Genomic DNA, 17,827 nt, shown 5'->3' with positions numbered 1-17,827 from the left:
TTGCAGTAAACATTTCACTGTAAGTGTAAGCACCCCCCTGTTGCATTCCGCGCATGTGACAAATACAATTTGATTTGATTTGTAATGTGGATGAGAGGATACTGACAGACAGGAGACAGACAGGGATTGGTGGTCATGTAGACCAGTCTGTAGACGTGACCTCCTATACACCAGGGTTGACTACCAAGTACCAGACTCGGAGGAAAACAGGAAGAACGTGTCTGTGTGCTTGTCAGTCCGTCAGTCTGTGTGTCTTTGTAAACCAGGGCATTAGGTAACACTGGTCCATACCAGACGTTATTACGTAGTAGTAGTACATCAATGAGACATTACTTTATCAGAAACCTTTTCCTCTACAGTGTCTGGAGTCATGTAGGAATCAGCCGTGGCAAGAAAGTGAATGTCTGCTCTGTTTTCACCTCTTCTGTTTTATTACAATGTGATTATGTCTTGCTGCTGTGTTCATGTTTTGCTACCTGCCTCTGGATACAGGATCTAACTGGAGAGATCCTGTTCCAGTTCCTCAGTCTCAACCACATGGTAGTTGAGAGTAGCAGTTAGAGAGGAATCTACCTTACCTGTCTGGCCCTTCACCTGTTCTCCCCTGATATGCCCATATTTGGCTTGTTTCCTGGGGAAGGGGCGAGACCAAAGGGGCATGTTGGGATATGTCGGTACTGTATGAGTGGACCTGGGTGACAGCTTCTGAGTGACGGAGGGAGGGAGGGAGTGACGGAGGGAGGGATTGAGAAACACCTGACTGTTGCCCTCCGGTTATCTTTTCATCACTTAGCAACCGACATGCATAACAACAAACCCACATTTCAGAATCCTCCACAGAGGATCGAGGGGCAAAGACACCAACATGACCTTTTTCTTATATCATTATTTTCAGTTGATATTGACTGGAAAAAAAGTCACATTCGTAAAGAATTTAAAGTCATTATTGATGTACTGTATTTGTAAGTAAAGGTAGATGGTTGATTGTAAAATGTAACATGTGTTCCCTTCAGGTGCCTCCCGTCTGCCTCTACCCGTCTGCCTCTACCCGTCTGCCCCTACCCGTCTGCCCCTACCCGTCTGCCCCTACCTGTCCGTCCCTACCCGTCTGCCCCTACCCGTCTGCCCCTACCTGTCTGCCTCTACCCGTCTGCCTCTACCCGTCTGCCCCTACCTGTCTGCCTCTACCCGTCTGCCCCTACCCGTCTGCCCCTACCTGTCTGCCCCTACCCATCTGCCTCTACCCGTCTGCCCCTACCTGTCTGCCTCTACCCGTCTGCCCCTACCCGCCCGCCTCTACCCATCTGCCCCTACCCGTCTGCCTCTACCCGTCTGCCTCTACCCGTCTGCCCCTACCTGTCTGCCTCTACCCGTCTGCCCCTACCCGCCCGCCTCTACCCGTCCGCCCCTACCCGCCCGCCTCTACCTGTCTGCCTCTTCCTGTCTGCCTCTACCTGTCTGCCCCTACCAGCCTGCCCCTACCCGTCTGCCTCTACCCGTCTGCCTCTACCCGTCCGCCTCTACCCGTCCGCCTCTACCCGTCCGCCTCTACCCGTCCGCCTCTACCCGCCTTCCACTACCCGTCTGCCTCTACCAGTCTGCCTCTACCCGTCCGCCTCTTCCTGTCCGCCTCTACCCGTCCGCCTCTACCCGTCTTCCCCTACCCGTCTGCCTCTACCCGTCTGCATCTACCCGTCTGCCTCTACCCGTCCGCCTCTACCCGTCCGTCCCTACCCGTCTGCCTCTACCCGTCTGCCTCTACCCGTCTGCACCTACCCGTCTGCCTCTACCCGTCTGCCTCTACCCGTCTGCCTCTACCCGCCCGCCTCTACCCGCCCACCTCTACCCGTCTGTCCCTACCTGTCTGCCTCTACCCGTCTGCCTCTACCCATCTGCCTCTACCCACCCGCCTCTACCCGTCTGCCCCTACCCGTCTGCCCCTACCCGTCTGTCTCTACCTGTCTGCCTCTACCTGTCTACCTCTATCTGTCTGCCTCTACCTGTCTGCCTCTACCTGTCTACCTCTACCCGTCTACCTCTATCTGTCTGCCTCTATCTGTCTGCGTCTACCTGTCTGCCTCTACCGTCTACCTCTACCCGTCTACCTCTACCTGTCTGCCTCTACCCGTCTGCCCCTACCTATCTACCTCTACCTGTCTGCCTCTACCCGCCCACCTCTACCCTTCTGTCTCTACCTGTCTACCTCTACCTGTCTACCTCTACCTGTCTGCCTGTCTACCTGATTTCATATCAGCTCAGTGTTGCCACACTTCACCTCCTCACCTCCTCACCCCCTCACTTCCTCTACTCTCTAAAATATGTCTAGAGGTTATTATACTACAAATGACTCATCAGAATCACCAACCACATTTGGTTGTACTAATGACTTTGGCTGGGCCTCTCTTTTGCTCAATCACACAGGAAAATCCCTAGCTGAAGGCAACATGTTTTTATCACATACCTGAGGGTCTATGTTTATTTTTTTATTTCACCTTTATTTAACCAGGTAGGCCCGTTGAGAACAAGTTCTCATTTACAACTGCGACCTGGCCAAGATAAAGCAAAGCATTGCGACAAAAACAACACAGAGTTACACATGTAATAAACAAACGTACAATCAATAACACAATAGAAAATGTCTATGTACAGTGTGTGCAAATGCAGTAAGATTACGGAGGTAAGGCAATAAATAGGCCACAGACACTGGAGTGATAGATGCGCTGATAATGTGCAAGTAGAGATACTGGGGGTGCAAAAGAGCGACAAAAAAATAACAATATGGGGATGAGGTAGTTGGGTGTGCTATTTACAGATGGGCTGTGTACAGGTACAGTGACTGGTAAGCTGCTCTGACAGCTGATGCTTAAAATTAGAGAGGGAGAAATAAGTCTCCAGCTTCAGTGATTTTTGAAATTTGTTCCAGTCATTGGCAGCAGAGAAATGGAAAGAAAGGCAGGCAAAGTGGGTGTTGGCTTTGGGGATCACCAGTGAAATATACCTGCTGGAGCACGTGCTACGAGTGGGTGTTGCTATTGTGACCAGTGAGCTGAGATAAGGCGGGGCTTTACCTAGCAAAGACTTATAGATGACCTGGAGCCAGTGGGTTTGGCGACGAACTTGAAGCGAGGGCCAGCCAACGAGAGCATACAGGTTGCAGTGTTGGAGGCTATTTTGTAAATGACATCACGGAAATCAAGGATCGGTAGGATGGTCAGTTTTACAAAGTTATGTTTGGCAGCATGAGTGAAGGAGGCTTTGCAAAATAGGAAGCCGATTCTAGATTTCATTTTGGATTGGAGATGTTTAATGTGAGTCTGGAAGGAGAGTTTACAGTCTAACCAGACAACTAGGTATTTGTAGTTGTCCACATATTCTAAGTCAGAACCGTCCAGAGTAGTGATGCCAGTCGGGCGGGTGGGTAGCAATCGGTTGAAGCGTGTCATTTAGTTTTACTAGCATGTAAAAGCAGTTGGAGGCATTGAAGCTCATCTGGAGGTTTGTTAACACAGTGTCCAAAGAAGGGCCAGAAGTATACAGAATGGTGTCGTCTGCGTAGAGGTAGATCAGAGAATCACCAGCAGCAAGAGTGACATCATTGATATATACAGAGAAAAGAGTCAGCCGAGGATTGAACCTTGTGGCACTCCCATAGAGACTGGCAGAGGTTAGGACAACAGGCCCTCCGATTTGACACACTGAACTCTATCTGAGAAGTAGTTGGTGAACCAGGCGAGGCAGTCATTTGAGAAACCAAGGCTATTGAGTCTGCCGATAAGACTGCGTTGATTGACAGAGTCGAAAGCCTTGGCCAGGTCGATGAAGACAGGTGCACTGTACTGTCTTTTATCAATGCCGGTTCTGATATTGTTGACCTTGAGCGTGGCTGATGGGCACCCATGATCAGCTCAGAAACCAGATTGCACAGTGGAGATGGTACGGTGGGATTCGAAATGGTCAGTGATTTGTTTGTTAACTTGGCTTTTGAATATTTTTTAAAGGCAGGGCAGGATGGATATACGAAAGATGGATATACGAAAGAGGTTGAACAGGCTAGTAATAGGGGTTGCAACAATTTTGGCGGGTAATTTTAGAAAGAGAGGGTCCAGATTGTCTAGCCCAGCTGATTTGTAGGGATCCAGATTTTGCAGCTTCAGCTCCCTGGTATTGGGTGGAGAAGCGCGGGGGGGGGGGGGGGGGGGGGGTGGAAAGCATGGCCAGCCATGTAAAAATTCTCATTGAAATTCTCGATTATCGTAGATTTATCGGTGGTGGCAGTGTTTCTTGTCCTCAGTGCAGTGGGCAGCAGGGAGGAGGTGCTCTTATTCTCCATGAACTTTACAGTGTCCCAAAACGTTTTGTAATTAGTGCTACAGGATGCAAATTTCTGTTTAAAAAAGCTAGCCTTAGCTTTCCTAACTGATTGTGTATATTGGCTCTTGACTTCCCTGAAAGGTTACATATCGCGGATGTCACGACGTCCGCCGAAGTTGGTCCCTCTCCTTGTTTGGGCCATCACTGATCCACATTTCATTTTCCATTGGTTTTGTCTTGTCTTTCATCACACCTGGTTCCCATTCCATCAATTACATGTTGTTTACTTAACCCTCTGTTCCTTGTTTCTTGTAGTGTTTATGCACGGTATGCTGGTATTTACCGGGTTTTGTTTGACCCATTTATTGTATTGTTCTGTTGACGGTGGTTTATGGATATTAAATGACACCCTTGTAAATCAGTTTTTGCTCTTCTGCGCCTGACTTCTCTGCCGCCAGTACGCACCTCACTACAGCGGGGGCTATTCGATGCTAATGCAATACGTCACAGGATGTTTTTAGGCTGGTCAAGGGCAGTCAAGTCTGGGGTGAACCAAGGGGTGGACCATCTGTTCATATTTTTTTTTTAATTGAATGGGGAATGCTTATTGGGGCGGCAGGGTAGCCTAGTGGTTAGCCTAGTGGCTAGTAACCGGAAGGTTGCAAGTTCAAATCCCCGAGCTGAAAAGGTACAAATCTCTCGTTCTGCACCTGAACAGGCAGTCAACCCACTGTTCCTAGGCCGTCATTGAAAATAAGAATTTGTTCTTAACTGACTTGCCTAGTTAAATAAAGGTAAAATAAAAAATGTAAAAATTTAAGATGGAGGGAAAAATCATTGATCCTGGTTGAAGACAGCAGATGTGTATTTAGAGGGCAAGTTGGTCAGGATGATATCTATGAGGGTGGCCATGGTTACGGATTTAGAGTTGTACCTGGAAGGTTCCTTGATCATTTGTGTGAGATTGAGGGCATCTAGTTTAGACTGTAGGATGGCCGGGGTGTTAAGCACATCCCAGTTTCAGTCACCTAACAGTACAAACTCTGAAGATAGATGGGGGGCAATCAACTCACATATGGTGTCCAGGGCACAACTGGGGGCTGAGGGGGGTCTATAACAAGGAGTAGGATAAGGGTACGGCTAAAGGCTATAAGAACTGGTCGTCTAGAGCATTGGGGACAGAGATTCAGGCATAATGTACAGACAAGGGTATGGTAGAATGTGAGTACAGTGGAGGTAAACCTAAGCATTGAGTGACGATGAGAGCGGTTGCGTCGCTGGAGGCACCAGTTAAGCCAAGTGATGTCTCCGCATGTGTGGAGGATGCGACAAAAGAGCTATCTAAGGCATTTAGGGCGGGTCTGGGGGCCAAGTGATCATAGGGTCCAATGAGCAGCAATAGGTTAGTCAGGGGACCGTTCGGTAGTTGCTACTACGCTAGGTGAGCTGGAAAACACGGCAATTCAGAAAGCTAGTGGGCTGTGGCCAGCAGATGGATCTTCGATGACGTCGCAACGGAAAAGCCTGTTGAAACCACCTCGGATGATTACGTCGGCAGACCAGTCGTGATGGATTGGCGGGGCTCCATATCGGCAATAAAGGGTCTGGGCCAATTGGCAAAAGAGGTATTGTAGCCCAATAATTAGCTGGTGGACCTCTTCGGCTAGCCGGGAGATGGACCTAGCCCGAGGCTAGCTCAAGGCTAACTGGTGCTTGCTTCGGGGCTGAGACGTTAGCCAGGAGTAGCCACTCGGGTTGCAGCTAGCTACCTGCGATGATCCGGTGTAATGGTCCAGAGCTTGCGATATGAATGTGGAGATGTGGTAGAGAAAAAGCAGTCCGATATGCTCTGGGTTGATATCGCGATGTGCAGACTGGCAGGTATTGACCGAGCTGAGGCTGGCTGGTGTTCAAGTTAACGGTGAAGACCGCTAGCAGTGGCTAACTGACTACTAGCTAGTAGCTAGTTAGCTGGCTCGCTTCTGATGGGAGTTCCGGTTCTAAAGTATAAAACTAGCAAATCTGTACCACATTGGGTGAGGTGGGTTGCAGGAGAGTATATTCAGTTCGAGGATGAAAAGTGAGATTAAAATATATGCGAAATATATACGAAAAAAACTAGGAAAACTATTATTTACACAGGACAAGACGGGACAAGACAAAACACACGTTCGACTGCTACGCCATCTTGGATTTCTATATAATTTATCTGATGCCTCATTAGTCAACTGGTAATGGATTTACTACAGGGATGTGTAGTCTGATATTCTCATTTACGATGGTGTGGGAAGTATCGGTCTCTCTCAAGTCCATGGTATAGTAGTGTCTCTTAGGTCCATGGTATAGTAGTGTCTCTCAGGTCCATGGTATAGTAGTGTCTCTCAGGTCCATGGTATAGTAGTGTCTCTCAGGCCAATGGTATAGTAGTGTCTCTCAGGTCCATGGTATAGTAGTGTCTCTCAGGTCCATGGTATAGTAGTTTCTCTCTGGTCCATGGTATAGAGGTGCCCTCAGGTCCATGGTATAGTAGTGTCTCTCAGGTCCATGGTATAGTAGTGTCTCTCAGGTCCATGGTATAGTAGTGTCTCTCAGGTCCATGGTATAGTAGTGTCTCTCAGGTCCATGGTATAGTAGTGTCTCTCAGGTCCATGGTATAGTAGTGTCTCTCAGGTCCATGGTATAGTAGTGTCTCTCAGGTCCATGGTATAGTAGTGTCTCTCAGGTCCATGGTATAGTAGTCTCTCTCAGGTCCATGGGCCTATGTTTCATAACAGACCTGGTGGAGGTGGCAGATCAATGAAGAGGAATGGGAGGAATGACAGAGATGACAGAGATGACAGAGATGAGAGAGAGAGAGAGAGAGAGAGAAAGACCATACATCTTGTCACACACTCCCACCCCCCAGTCAATGTGGGTTTGTAGTAACAATTCTGTAATGGTCATTGGATTCTTTCTGCATGAGATAAAGAAGTGAGTCATGGAAGGGACACTCTGGACACAGACAGACCGTAGACATTGTGAATATAGACATGAACACACACAGCACAGATGATCACAGACTTCTAGACTTCTATGAACTCTAGCCAGGGGTCACAATCCCTATCCTATTACCTTAAATGTACTGTACATATTACCTCAATTACCCCGCACATTGACACTCTACCGGTATCCCCTGTATATAGCCTTGTTACCGTTCTCTCTCTCTCTCTCTCTCTCTCTCTACATTGGGGCAGCTCTGTTTATCTCCTAAACAAAAAGGTTTTATTTAGTCTGTATTTAGTCTGTATTTAGATGCTCCACCGACTATCTACAGACTATCAGACTATCAGTAACATTTCAACTAACTATCTATTAACCCTGGTCCTAACCCTAAACTTAACCCATATCCTAACCCTAGCGCTAAGCCTAGCCCTAACCTTAACCCTCACCTAACCTTTATTCTAAATTGAACACTTATTGTAACCTTAGCAAGCAGTTGTTTACCAACAGCTAGCTTGTTGATAGTATGTGAAAATCCAGACCATCCAAATAAATTGTGACCCAAAACAATGAACCGTTGTGGATATCTTTCTTTGTCAAAGTAGGGTAAGGGTTGAGGCTAGGGTTAGGACTAGGTTAGGGTTATCTCTCTGTTTGAAGTTCCTGTCAGAGATAAGCAGCTGTTATAACAGTATGATTTTCCATGTGTTTTCCCCCCAAACAGGTGCACTGTGTTTTCAGACAACTAACAACTGAACCTCTAGGTTAAATCTCAAATGGCACCCTAATCCCTTCATAGTGCACTACTTTTGACCAAGGCCCATAGGGATCTAGTCAAAAATTGTGCATTATGTACTCGGGAATAGGGCGTAATTAGGGACGCAAACAAAATGTAGCTGAAGGGGATATAGAACAGACCTGGAAGGTGTTCAGCAGGACACAATGTTCTGCCATGTTCAGATTTGACAAGGGAAGGCTGATCAGAGATCTGTGCCTAAGGGCAACTTCTGTTAGTTCCCGTAGGAGTATCATAACAATGTCATAACAGAAGCCAAGTACCAACTACCGCATGTTAGCTCAGCAACTGCACAGGCACAGCAACGTGCAGACGTGCTTTGGAAAATTATACCTAGGTTGGCTTGAGTCCAACTTTTAATGCAAGATAATAGCTTAAAAACACATAAAGAGCTTCCTAAGGGGATCAATCAATTAGAGAGAGACACATTTTGGAAACTATTACCAATACCAAGCAGTCAGCCAACAGTATTATACAGGTAGGTACAGGACAATACCAAGCAGTCAGCCAACAGTACTACACAGGCAGGTACAGGACAATACTGGGCAGTCAGCCAACAGTACTACACAGGCAGGTACAGGACAATACCAAGCAGTCAGCCAACAATACTACACATGCTGGTACAGGACAATACCAAGCAGTCAGCCAACAGTACTACACAGGCAGGTACAGGACAATACTGGGCAGTCAGCCAACAGTACTACACAGGCAGGTACAGGACAATACCAAGCAGTCAGCCAACAATACTACACATGCTGGTACAGGACAATACCAAGCAGTCAGCCAACAGTACTACACAGGCAGGTACAGGACAATACCAAGCAGTCAGCCAACAGTACTACACAGGCAGGTACAGGACAATACCAAGCAGTCAGCCAACAATACTACACATGCTGGTACAGGACAACACCAAGCAGTCAGCCAACAGTACTACACAGGCAGGTACAGGACAATACCAAGCAGTCAGCCAACAGTACTACACAGGCAGGTACAGGACAATACCAAGCAGTCAGCCAACAGTACAACACAGGCAGGTACAGGACAATACCAAGCAGTCAGCCAACCACTCCCGATTACTATTAGATATGTTCACCGACTCGTTGTCACAGGGCTTTCTCCCCCCGACGATAACTCAAGCCTTCATCTCACTTATACTTATGATCTGGAGGAATGTGGTGGATATTGGCCCATTTTGCTTTTGAATGCTGATGTTAAAATATTAGCTAAGGTTCTAGCGTGCCGGTTGGAACCCTGCCTTCAGGATGTCATATCTGATGATCAAACGGGTTTCATCAAAGGGAGACAACTGTTTTTCCAATGTAAGCCGTCTTTTGAACATTATACTCTCTCCTTCTGTCTCTCCAGACCCTGAAATGGACATTTCTCTTGATGCAGAGAAGGCGTTCGACTGGGTGGAGTGGTATAATATATTGAAGATTTTGGGTCCAATTTCATCTCATAGATACGTCTGTTCTATTCTGCTCCTACGGCTAGCTTACACACCAACTCTCAACATTCAACATACTTCACCCGCTCCAGAGGGACCCGTCAAGGGTGCCCCATGTCCCCGCTCTTTTTTACACTTGCGATAGAGCCGCTTTCCTTGGCCTTAAAATTATCATAACCATTTAACGATAGCTAACGCTGTTCCTTACATTTTACATTATTTTAGCGCCCCCAAAATGTAAAACTTCCGGGTCAACTGTTATATGAATACCATTGTAAAGCACAATTTCTCCCCTTTCCAGCAAAATCAATGTCTCTGCATGACTGAAGAAGGCAATGAGCTCCGTATGGTCTTTTTAAAGTGTCTGGTTGGGAAGCGAAAGCTACTGCGTTATAGTGAAAGGGGGAGATATGTCGTGTGGGGAAACAGCTTATTTCACCCGATTTGTCCAATTTATCACCTCTAAAATGTAAATAAAACACTATAAAGAGTTTATGTAACGTCTTATTACGTACTCATTTGAAGGTATGTGTCAAATTGTAATACGTTTTTTAGAGTGGCGCTAAATGTATTATTATTTACTTCGTTTTAACTCATTTTCCCATTTTTCCTCAAGAAGAGATTTTGTGGATTCGACAAAGTCTGGTTTCTAAATGATATGACATTATGTTTTCCTCTGTACCCTCTTCAATAAACCAAATCAAGACAGACTGGGGTAGTGAACTTAAACTTGACCTTGCAGAAGACTGGTGGGAGGACGCCCTCCTTAGGGTTAACTCCACATCCTCATGAGCTCGGTTAAGTTTAATTCAGTTCAAAGTCATGCACAGAATTCACTATACCAAAGAAAAACATTGTAAATTCCTCCAGGACATAAATGACACGTGATAGATGTCCAATCACTCCGGAAAACCACACTCATACGTTTATTCTGACTATTGCTTGTCCTTTTTCAAAACAGACAGACAGACAGACAGACAGACAGACAGACAGACAGACAGACAGACAGACAGACAGACAGACAGACAGACAGACAGACGGAGAAAGAACTATTGTTGTAGAGAGAATAGAACCTCACACAGCAAGATTCTGCACTTAGTATGTCGGCATGGCGACAGGCAACCATGATGAAAGGTCCTGATAAGCTTCCTCCAACACTCCAGAGCATTGAAGGAGTCCTTTGTTCAGTTCTGTCAGATAAACACAATTCCCCCTTGAAGCTGCCATTGAGGAAGAGGTTTAAATAGCTTAAATAGTCAGCCAACAGTATTTCACAGGTTGGTAGAAGACAATACCAAGCAAACAGCCAACATTATAACACAGGTAAGTACAATACAATATCAAGCAGTCAGCCAACAGTATAACACAAGTAGGTACAAGACAATACAAAGCAGTCAGCCAGCAGCAATAGAGGAAAATATTACCCAGGTTGCTTTATACAGTTTTTAACTCTCTCATGCGTCTTAACAGGTGATGTTGCTGCTGGGTGCTAAAAATAGTTTGTTACTGGAAAATGAAAGTGGCAGTGGGAAAACAGAGAGAGATACTATAGCTGTTTACCACACATACAACATGGACAAACAGAGAGAGATACTATAGCTGTTTACCACACATACAACATGGACAAACAGAGAGAGATACTATAGCTGTTTACCACACATACAACATGGACAAACAGAGAGAGATACTATAGCTGTTTACCACACATACAACATGGAAAAACATAGAGAGATACTACAGCTGTTAACCAAACAGACAACCAGGGAAAACAGAGAGAGGTACTATAGCTGTTAACCAAACAGACAACCAGGGAAAACAGAGAGAGGTACTAGAGCTGTTTACCACACATACAACCAAGGAAAACAGAGAGAGTTACTAGAGCTGTTAATAACCAAACAGACAACCAGGGAAAACAGAGAGAGGTACTACAGCTGTTAACCAAACAGACAACCAGGGTGTCAACGCCGTGTGAATAGGTGGCAGGGAAGTCAGGCGCAGGAGAGTCAAAATGGAGTGTAAATGGAGTCTTTTAATAAATGTCCACAGAACATGCTCCATAACACTAAACAGTACAGACATGAAAAAATCATGGGTACGAGGACCCGTCGCGCACCAACACAACAAATAAACAACACTGACAATAAAACAATCTTTGACAAAGACATGAGGGGAAACAGAGGGTTAAATACACAACAGGTAATGAATGGGATTGAAAACAGGTGTGTGGGAAGACAAGACAAAACCAATGGAAAATGAAAAATGGATCGATGATGGCTAGAAGACCGGTGACGTCGAACGCCGCGCACCGCCCGAACAAGGAGAGGCAACGACTTCGGCAGAAGTCGTGACACAGGGAAAACAGACAGAGATACTACAGCTGTTTACCACACATACAACATGGGAAAACATAGAGAGATACTACAGCTGTTTACCACACATACAACATGGAAAAACATAGAGAGATACTACAGCTGTTAATAACCAAACAGACAACCAGGGAAAACAGATATAGGTATTACAGCTGTTAACCAAACAGACAACCAGGGAAAACAGATATAGGTATTACAGCTGTTAACCAAACAGACAACCAGGGAAAACAGATATAGGTATTACAGCTGTTAACCAAACAGACAACCAGGGAAAACAGATATAGGTATTACAGCTGTTAACCACACATAAAACATGGGAAAACATACAGAGGTATTGCAGCTGTTAACCAAACAGACAACCAGGGAAAACAGACATAGGTATTACAGCTGTTAACCAAACAGACAACCAGGGAAAACAGATATAGGTATTACAGCTGTTAATAACCAAACAGACAACCAGGGAAAACATAGAGAGGTATTACAGCTGTTAACCAAACAGACAACCAGGGAAAACAGACATAGGTATTACAGCTGTTAACCAAACAGACAACCAGGGAAAACAGATATAGGTATTACAGCTGTTAACCACACATAAAACATGGGAAAACATACAGAGGTATTGCAGCTGTTAACCAAACAGACAACCAGGGAAAACAGACATAGGTATTACAGCTGTTAACCAAACAGACAACCAGGGAAAACAGATATAGGTATTACAGCTGTTAATAACCAAACAGACAACCAGGGAAAACATAGAGAGGTATTACAGCTGTTAACCAAACAGACAACCAGGGAAAACAGACATAGGTATTACAGCTGTTAACCAAACAGACAACCAGGGAAAACAGACATAGGTATTACAGCTGTTAATAACCAAACAGACAACCAGGGAAAACATAGAGAGGTATTACAGCTGTTAACCAAACAGACAACCAGGGAAAACAGACATGGGTATTACAGCTGTTAACCAAACATACAACCAGGGAAAACAGATATAGGTATTACAGTTGTTAATAACCAAACAGACAACCAGGGAAAACATATATAGGTATTACAGCTGTTAACCAAACAGACAACCAGGGAAAACAGATATAGGTATTACAGCTGTTAACCAAACAGACAACCAGGGAAAACAGATATAGGTATTACAGCTGTTAATAACCAAACAGACAACCAGGGAAAACATAGAGAGGTATTACAGCTGTTAATAACCAAACAGACAACCAGGGAAAACAGATATAGGTATTACAGCTGTTAATAACCAAACAGACAACCAGGGAAAACAGATATAGGTATTACAGCTGTTAACCAAACAGACAACCAGGGAAAACATATATAGGTATTACAGCTGTTAATAACCAAACAGACAACCAGGGAAAACATAGAGAGGTATTACAGCTGTTAACCAAACAGACAACCAGGGAAAACAGATATAGGTATTACAGCTGTTAACCAAACAGACAACCAGGGAAAACAGATATAGGTATTACAGCTGTTAATAACCAAACAGACAACCAGGGAAAACAGATATAGGTATTACAGCTGTTAACCAAACAGACAACCAGGGAAAACAGATATAGGTATTACAGCTGTTAATAACGAAACAGACAACCAGGGAAAACATAGAGAGGTATTGCAGCTGTTAACCAAACAGACAACCAGGGAAAACAGATATAGGTATTACAGCTGTTAACCAAACAGACAACCAGGGAAAACAGACATAGGTATTACAGCTGTTAACCAAACAGACAACCAGGGAAAACAGATATAGGTATTACAGCTGTTAATAACCAAACAGACAACCAGGGAAAACAGATATAGGTATTACAGCTGTTAATAACCAAACAGACAACCAGGGAAAACATATATAGGTATTACAGCTGTTAATAACCAAACAGACAACCAGGGAAAACATAGAGAGGTATTACAGCTGTTAACCAAACAGACAACCAGGGAAAACAGACATAGGTATTACAGCTGTTAACCAAACAGACAACCAGGGAAAACAGACATAGGTATTACAGCTGTTAATAACCAAACAGACAACCAGGGAAAACATAGAGAGGTATTACAGCTGTTAACCAAACAGACAACCAGGGAAAACAGACATGGGTATTACAGCTGTTAACCAAACATACAACCAGGGAAAACAGATATAGGTATTACAGCTGTTAATAACCAAACAGACAACCAGGGAAAACATATATAGGTATTACAGCTGTTAACCAAACAGACAACCAGGGAAAACAGATATAGGTATTACAGCTGTTAACCAAACAGACAACCAGGGAAAACAGATATAGGTATTACAGCTGTTAATAACCAAACAGACAACCAGGGAAAACATAGAGAGGTATTACAGCTGTTAATAACCAAACAGACAACCAGGGAAAACAGATATAGGTATTACAGCTGTTAATAACCAAACAGACAACCAGGGAAAACAGATATAGGTATTACAGCTGTTAACCAAACAGACAACCAGGGAAAACATATATAGGTATTACAGCTGTTAATAACCAAACAGACAACCAGGGAAAACATAGAGAGGTATTACAGCTGTTAACCAAACAGACAACCAGGGAAAACAGATATAGGTATTACAGCTGTTAACCAAACAGACAACCAGGGAAAACAGATATAGGTATTACAGCTGTTAATAACCAAACAGACAACCAGGGAAAACAGATATAGGTATTACAGCTGTTAACCAAACAGACAACCAGGGAAAACAGATATAGGTATTACAGCTGTTAATAACGAAACAGACAACCAGGGAAAACATAGAGAGGTATTGTAGCTGTTAACCAAACAGACAACCAGGGAAAACAGATATAGGTATTACAGCTGTTAACCAAACAGACAACCAGGGAAAACAGACATAGGTATTACAGCTGTTAACCAAACAGACAACCAGGGAAAACAGATATAGGTATTACAGCTGTTAATAACCAAACAGACAACCAGGGAAAACAGATATAGGTATTACAGCTGTTAATAACCAAACAGACAACCAGGGAAAACATATATAGGTATTACAGCTGTTAATAACCAAACAGACAACCAGGGAAATCAGACATAGGTATTACAGCTGTTAATAACCAAACAGACAACCAGGGAAAACATAGAGAGGTATTACAGCTGTTAACCAAACATACAACCAGGGAAAACAGATATAGGTATTACAGCTGTAAACCAAACAGACAACCAGGGAAAACATATATAGGTATTACAGCTGTTAATAACCAAACAGACAACCAGGGAAAACAGATATAGGTATTACAGCTGTTAATAACCAAACAGACAACCAGGGAAAACATAGAGAGGCATTACAGCTGTTAACCAAACAGACAACCAGGGAAAACAGACATAGGTATTACAGCTGTAAACCAAACAGACAACCAGGGAAAACAGACATAGGTACTACAGCTGTTTACCATACAGACTTCTTATTCTTATTCACAACATTCTTATTGGCAGACTCAACAGCCTTGGTTTCTCAAATGATTGCCTCACCTGGTTCACCAACTACTTCTCTGATAGAGTTCAGTATGTCAAATCGGAGGGCCTGTTGTCCGGACCTCTGGCAGTCTCTATAGAGGTGACACAGGGTTCAATTCTCGGGCCGACTCTCTTCTCTGTATACATCAATGATGTCGCACTTGGTGCTGGTGATTCTTTGATCCACCTCTACGCAGACGACACCATTCTGTATACTTCTGGCCCTTCTTTGGACACTGTGTTAACTAACCTCCAGATGAGCGTCAATGCCATACAACACTCCTTCCGTGGCCTCCAACTATTCATAAATGCAAGTAAAACTAAATGCATGCTCTTCAACCGATCGCTGCCTGCACCTGCCCGCCTGTCCAGCATCACTACTCTGGACGGTTCTGACTTAGAATATGTGGACAATACAAATACCTAGGTGTCTGGTTAGACTGTAAACTCTCCTTCCAGACTCACATTAAACATCTCCAATTCAAAATTAAATATAGAATCAGCTTCCTATTTCACATCAAAGCATCCTTCACTCATGCTGCCAAACATACCCTCGTAAAACTGACCATACTACCGATCCTTGACTTCAGTGATGTTATTTACAAAATAGCCTCCAACACTCTACTCAACAAATTGGATGCAGTCTAGCACAGTGCCATCCGTTTTGTCACCAAAGCCCCATACACTACCCACCACTGCGACCTGTACGCTCTCATTGGCTGGCATTCACTTCATACTCGTCGCCAAACCCACTGGCTCCAGGGCATCTACAAGTCTCTGCTAGGTAAAGCCCTGCCTTAATCTCAGCTCACTGGTCACCATAGCAGCACCCACCCCTAGCACGCTCTCAAGCAGGTATATCTCACTGGTCACCCCCAAAGCCAATTCTTCCTTTGGCCGCCTTTCCTTCCAGTTCTCTGCTGCCAATGACTGGAACAAACTGTGAAAATCTTTAAAGCTGTAGACTTACCTCCCTCACTAGCATTAAGCACCAGCTGTCAGAGCAGCTCACAGATCACTGCACCTGTACATAGCTCATCTGTAAATAGCCTATCCAATCTACCTCATCCCCAAACTGTATTTATTTATTTATCTTGCTCCTTTGCACCCCAGTATCTCTGCTTGCATATTCATTTTCTGCACATTCTACCATTCCAGTGTTTAATTGCTATATTGTAGTTATTTTGCCACCATGGCCTATTTATTGCCTTACCTCTCTTATCTCACCTCATTTGCACATGCTGTATATAGATTTTTTTCTACTGTATTATTGATTGTATGCTTGTTTTACTCCATGTGTAACTCTGTTGTTGTATGTGTCAAACTGCTTTGCTTTATCTTGGCCAGGTCACAGTTGCAAATGAGAACGTGTTCTCAACTAGCCTACCTGGTTAAATAAAGGTGAAAAAAAAATATATATATATATAAAGATAACCAGGGAAAACGTAGAGTTACTACAGCTGTTTACCATACAGACAGACAGACAGACAGACAGACAGACAGACAGACAGACAGACAGACAGACAGACAGACAGACAGACAGACAGACAGACAGACAGACAGACAGACAGACAGACAGACAGACAGACAGACAGATGGAGAAAGAACTATTGTTGTAGAGAGAATGGAACCTCTCACAGCAAGATTCCAGTCTCAGTCTGTCGGCATTGCGACAGGCGGCCATGATGGAAGGTCCTGATAAGCCTCGTCCAAAACTCCAGGATACTGAATGAGTCCTTTGTTGAGTTCTGTCACATCAACACGATTCCTCCCCTTGAAACTGCCATTGAGGAAGAGGTTTAAATAGTTTAGAAAGGGATCAACTATGGCTGTATAGTGTCTCAGGTGTGGTAAACAATGTATTTCATTCATATTTTATCTGATAGAATTGAGGTAAACCGTCATTTCGATAAGTTGAGTTTGTAGATAGGGAAAGTACAGGCCTTGCTGAAATAGTTTTAACAGCTTTATTTTCCTGGCTGTTGAATGAAAAATTGCCATTTTCCACCATTATTTCTGTTCACACCTGGCTGACAAGACAACCTGTCCTTCAGATGGAAGTCTTCTCCATGACATCACATCCTCTCAGCCTCCTACATCACTTCCTGTGGTCACTGTTTACAGAATCCTCCTCATTTAACCATCCCAAAAATAAAACACACATTTCACAGTCTGTATCTGTCGGTTTGGGACAGAAAAACATTGGATGGAAACCATGGCGATGACTCATTACCATGGTGATGACGGGTTACCACAGGACCACACAGAAAATACCAGCCCACATCCACAACATCAGCCCACTGATCACGTATGAAAACGTTTTTTCCCTGTCAGATGGTTTTTTAATGTCTTTTGTTCCTGTGAGATTTAGACTAAGAACTGCTGTTGTAATATCAACAGACGTTTTCCCGTCTCAAAGCCTTC

The 17,827-nt window shown here is 44.2% G+C and overlaps 1 protein-coding gene across 1 annotated transcript in view; it reads left to right on the top strand.

Moving 5' to 3' along the window:
• Positions 1 to 668: 668 nt before the first annotated feature.
• LOC118938759 (putative proline-rich protein 21) overlaps positions 669 to 17,827 on the top strand; it is a 97,095-nt gene continuing 79,936 nt past the window's right edge. The window contains exons 1-2 of the mRNA XM_036943641.1: positions 669 to 674; positions 1,014 to 1,946. Coding sequence (XP_036799536.1) covers positions 669 to 674; positions 1,014 to 1,946 — 939 coding nt within the window. The remainder of the gene's footprint in view (positions 675 to 1,013; positions 1,947 to 17,827) is intronic.

The sequence above is a fragment of the Oncorhynchus mykiss genome, chromosome 14 (genome assembly GCF_013265735.2).
Source record: "Oncorhynchus mykiss isolate Arlee chromosome 14, USDA_OmykA_1.1, whole genome shotgun sequence".
NCBI lineage: Eukaryota > Metazoa > Chordata > Actinopteri > Salmoniformes > Salmonidae > Oncorhynchus > Oncorhynchus mykiss.
Note: the sequence above shows the minus strand (reverse complement) of the source record. Positions and strands in the feature narration are given on the sequence as shown.